Genomic DNA, 3,810 nt, shown 5'->3' with positions numbered 1-3,810 from the left:
GAGAACGTTTACGCCAGAAAACCACAAGGGAGGGAAAGAAACATGGAATTCATTGAAGAATACGTGGCGGAGCAAGTCGCTCTGGGCCACATGACGGGGCCGTACTCGCGGGTGCGAGTGGAGGAGATCCTGGGATCTCATTTCCGGTCGTCCCCGCTCTCCGTCGTCGAGAAGGCGGGGTCGATCGGGAAGTGGCGTCTGATCCAGAACTGTTCGTTTCCGGACGAGTTCGGCGTGTCGGTGAACGACATGATCGATTCGGACGATTTCCCGACGAAGTGGGGAACCGCGGCAGAGGTCGCTGAGATTGTGAGTTCTTTTAATTTCTGTCGGGTGCAGACGCACGAGGCGCGCGCAGTGGCGCAACGGAAGGGCGCGCGCGAGAGTGCAGAGGCACGCGCGAGAGTGCAGAGGCACGCGCGGAGGTGCAGAGGCACGCGCGGAGGTGCAGAGGCACGCGCGAGGGTGCAGAGGCACGCGCGAGGGTGCAGAAGCACGCGCGAGGTGCAGAGGCACGCGCGGATGGCGGACATTTGTTCGTCTCGCATAGTCGCGCGGACTACGGCAGGGGCGCGCGAGTCGCGAGAAGCGCAGGGCGCGTTAGAGCAGAAGCTCATGGTCCTTTTCTCTTACAGGTGGCTACCGCGCCGCCGGGCGCACAGATGGCCACTCTAGACATCGACTCCGCCTTTCGGCGGATACCCATCTGGCCTCCCCACAAAGCCTACCTCGTCGTACAAGCACGACCGGAACGTTTCCTCATCAACCACGTTTGCTGCTTCGGTATCGGATCGGGGCCGGGTCTGCAAGGGGGCGTGATGGACCCTTTTGTCGCGTTGCTCGACGTACGTCTATGGGGACCGAACAAGAAATGGGTGGACGACTTAAACAACATGCGCTTTCCGACGGGCGTGGGACCGAACGGAGACTGGGTCTACGCGCATTCGGTGGACGACATATTCGAGCTCGCGGAGCGCCTAGGGGTGCCGTTGCACCAGGAGAAATGGACGAGGCACGCGTTCACAGGGGTGTACGCGGGTTTCGTATGGGATTTGCCGAACAGGACGGTCGCGCTCGCCGAGGGCAAGCGCGAGAAGTACTTGCGCCGACTGGACGCGGCGCTCGCGGACGCGAAGGACGGCGCTGGGCGCGTAGACCTCAAGACGATGCAGAAGCTCAATGGTACGCTATCTCATTGCACATTTGTGTATGTGTCGGGGCGGTCGTACCTCTCTGGTCTGAGCACCTTCATCGCGTCGTTCTCGAACGAACACGCGGGGAGGTACCCGCCGAAGTCAGTTGTCTCAGATCTGAAGTGGTGGCGAGCGATTCTCGCGTCGCCGAGCATCCAGCGGCCTTTGGTGCCTCGGGGAGAGATGCGCGATCTGGACATGTGGGTCGACGCGTCATCTAACTGGGGTATCGGGATCATCATCGGGGACGAATGGGACGCTTGGAAGTGGGCGGTGCCGTACGAGGTCTGGCACGCGCAGGGCCGAGACATCGGCTGGGCGGAAATGGTAGCGATCGAGTTGTTGATGAGGCGGCTCGAGGAGCTCGGATGGCGGAACGCAGACTTCCTCATTCGCAGTGACAACGACGGGGTCATAAAGGCGTTCCGGAAGGGACGGAGTCGGAATTGGCAGGTCAACTTATCCATTCGACGCACAGAACTCCTCTGCCTCGCGCGGAACCTCTTCGCACATCCGGAATATGTCAACACGAAAATCAACAGGGCCGACTCGGTGTCTCGCGGCGCACCGGACCCCGCGTTGAAGCGCTTCCGTAGCGGCTTTGATATGCCGAACGAGCTGGCCCCGTACCTGACTCATGTCTAGTACAACCACGCTTACGCCCCATCAATCGGGCGCGGTGACAAGCGGAGCAGTCGGTTCGGTGGCCCGGGTCGGGTCCACCGCGTTAGTACTCTCGTCGCGAACGCTTCGTCAACGCAAACCTCGTCGACCACAACCTCAAAACATGATTGCGGCGTCTTCGCTGCGACCATTCGTGCTGGCGGATGAACGCATCACAAAATGGACATCCCCGCACGCGACTCAATTCCGACAAGATCTTGGCGCTTTCATTTCTCCTGCAGCATCATCTCGACTCTTTCACATCATCTCGGAGGGCATGGACGTCCGAACTCGGAAGAACTACGGAGCGGGCCTTTTACGGTTCACTCAATTCTGTGACGAACTGGGCATCCCGGAGGCAATGCGCATGCCGGCGCCGGAGGCGCTGGTAGCAGCCTTCATCGCGAGGCACGCGGGCGTCGTCAGGCACGACACCATAGGCAGCTGGCTATCGGGTCTTGCGGTGTGGCACGCCATCAACGGCGCGAAATGGCCGGGGGGCAGCATTCTCACCTACGTCAAGAAGGGCGCGAAAAAAGTAGAACCGCCGCCGCTGGCGAAAAGGCCACCCGTGACGTTAGAGCACATGCACGCGCTCTTCACGGGCCTAGACTTGTCTAACACCTTCGACGCGGCGGTGTTCGCTGTTGCGTGCTGCGCGTTTTGGGGATGTAGAAGGTACGCGAGATAGGAGCGACTGCGCGCGCGAGTACTGACGTGCGTAGGCTAGGAGAGCTCATCGTTCCGTCGCGTCACGGCTTCGACGGCGAGAAGCACGTCGCAGCGGGCGTCGATGTAGGAGTCCGTACGCTTCCGAGCGACGTACGATACGCGGTCTTTCACATTCCCTGGACCAAAACCACGAAGCGCGAGGGCGCTAACATCATACTCACGGCGAACCCCGATCCCACCGACCCGGTGACCGCACTTCTACACCATCGAGTAATGAACCGCGCGCTCCCGTCGGGTGCGCCGATGTTCGCGTTCGAGACGAATGGTGAATCCGCGGGGTGGGCACCGATGACTCGCGACTGGTTTTTGAACCGGTGCAACGGTGTTTGGACGATGGCAGGACTTGGCGTTCTTACAGGTCATTGTTTCCGGATAGGTGGAGCTACTGAATTACTGTTACGCGGTACGCATCCGGACATTGTCGCGACGCAGGGCGGCTGGAAGTCCAAAGCCTTCCTCGAGTATTGGAGGAAAATCGAGTCCATTCTGCCTCTCTTTATTTCTAAGTCTTTCGATCAGTCTCGGATACAGTTGTTGTCGAACACTATGGACGAGTTCCGGCGTAGAAACGCGGCACCATCGTAATATGATATTATGTGTATTTAACTGATACGAGCTCGCTTTGTGTGGGGTGAGTCGGGCGCGCGCACGCGCGCGCGGGGGCGCGAGGCGAGGCGAGCCCGACTGTTGTGCTTCGCTCATGGGGGCGAGTCGGTCTCGCCACCTCGCGCTCGAGCGGGAGTCTTCCGGTTTCGCGTTACCTCGCGGTAATCGCCTGGTTTGAGCAGCGCGCGGTCTGCCTCCGAACGGAGAGCGACCCAGCGCACCAGGCAGCAGCGAGACGCGTCCGAGAGACGCGACGCGTAGGTCCCGTGCCCGCGTAGGTCACGTGACCGGCCCGGAGGACTCTCGTCTCCCCCCACACATGGAAACTAGCACTAAACTTAACTGCGGAAAGCGCTACGCTGGAAATGACTCAGCGTTCAAGTTTAGTTTTCTGTTGTTCCCCCCCTCGGACCAACGGTAGCACGCAATTAGGAAGCGTGCTGTTATGCCCAGAGCGAGGTACGAGCGCTAGGCCTAACGAGTGCTTACTAAGCGTGCGGACGGATATGGAAGAGAGCGAATTAGGCCGTGGGCGCTAGTCGCCTTCGCTCTCTTCCACCACGTCTCCCGCTCGTTGACGTCTCTTTTTGACCCACCCACCATCCCCAGCGCTTTG

At 60.3% G+C, this 3,810-nt stretch overlaps 1 protein-coding gene across 1 annotated transcript; it reads left to right on the top strand.

Moving 5' to 3' along the window:
- Positions 1-1,980: 1,980 nt before the first annotated feature.
- On the top strand, positions 1,981-3,173 carry TRAVEDRAFT_54675 (uncharacterized protein; the record flags this gene model as incomplete). The annotated part of the gene is made up of 2 exons (XM_008047620.1): positions 1,981-2,534; positions 2,582-3,173. 2 exons carry the CDS (start codon positions 1,981-1,983, stop codon positions 3,171-3,173), a joined length of 1,146 nt encoding a protein of 381 aa, XP_008045811.1.
- Between the last annotated feature and the right edge of the window lie 637 nt (positions 3,174-3,810).

The sequence above is a fragment of the Trametes versicolor genome, assembly GCF_000271585.1.
Source record: "Trametes versicolor FP-101664 SS1 unplaced genomic scaffold TRAVEscaffold_81, whole genome shotgun sequence".
NCBI classification, from domain to species: Eukaryota; Fungi; Basidiomycota; class Agaricomycetes; order Polyporales; family Polyporaceae; genus Trametes; species Trametes versicolor.
Note: the sequence above shows the minus strand (reverse complement) of the source record. Positions and strands in the feature narration are given on the sequence as shown.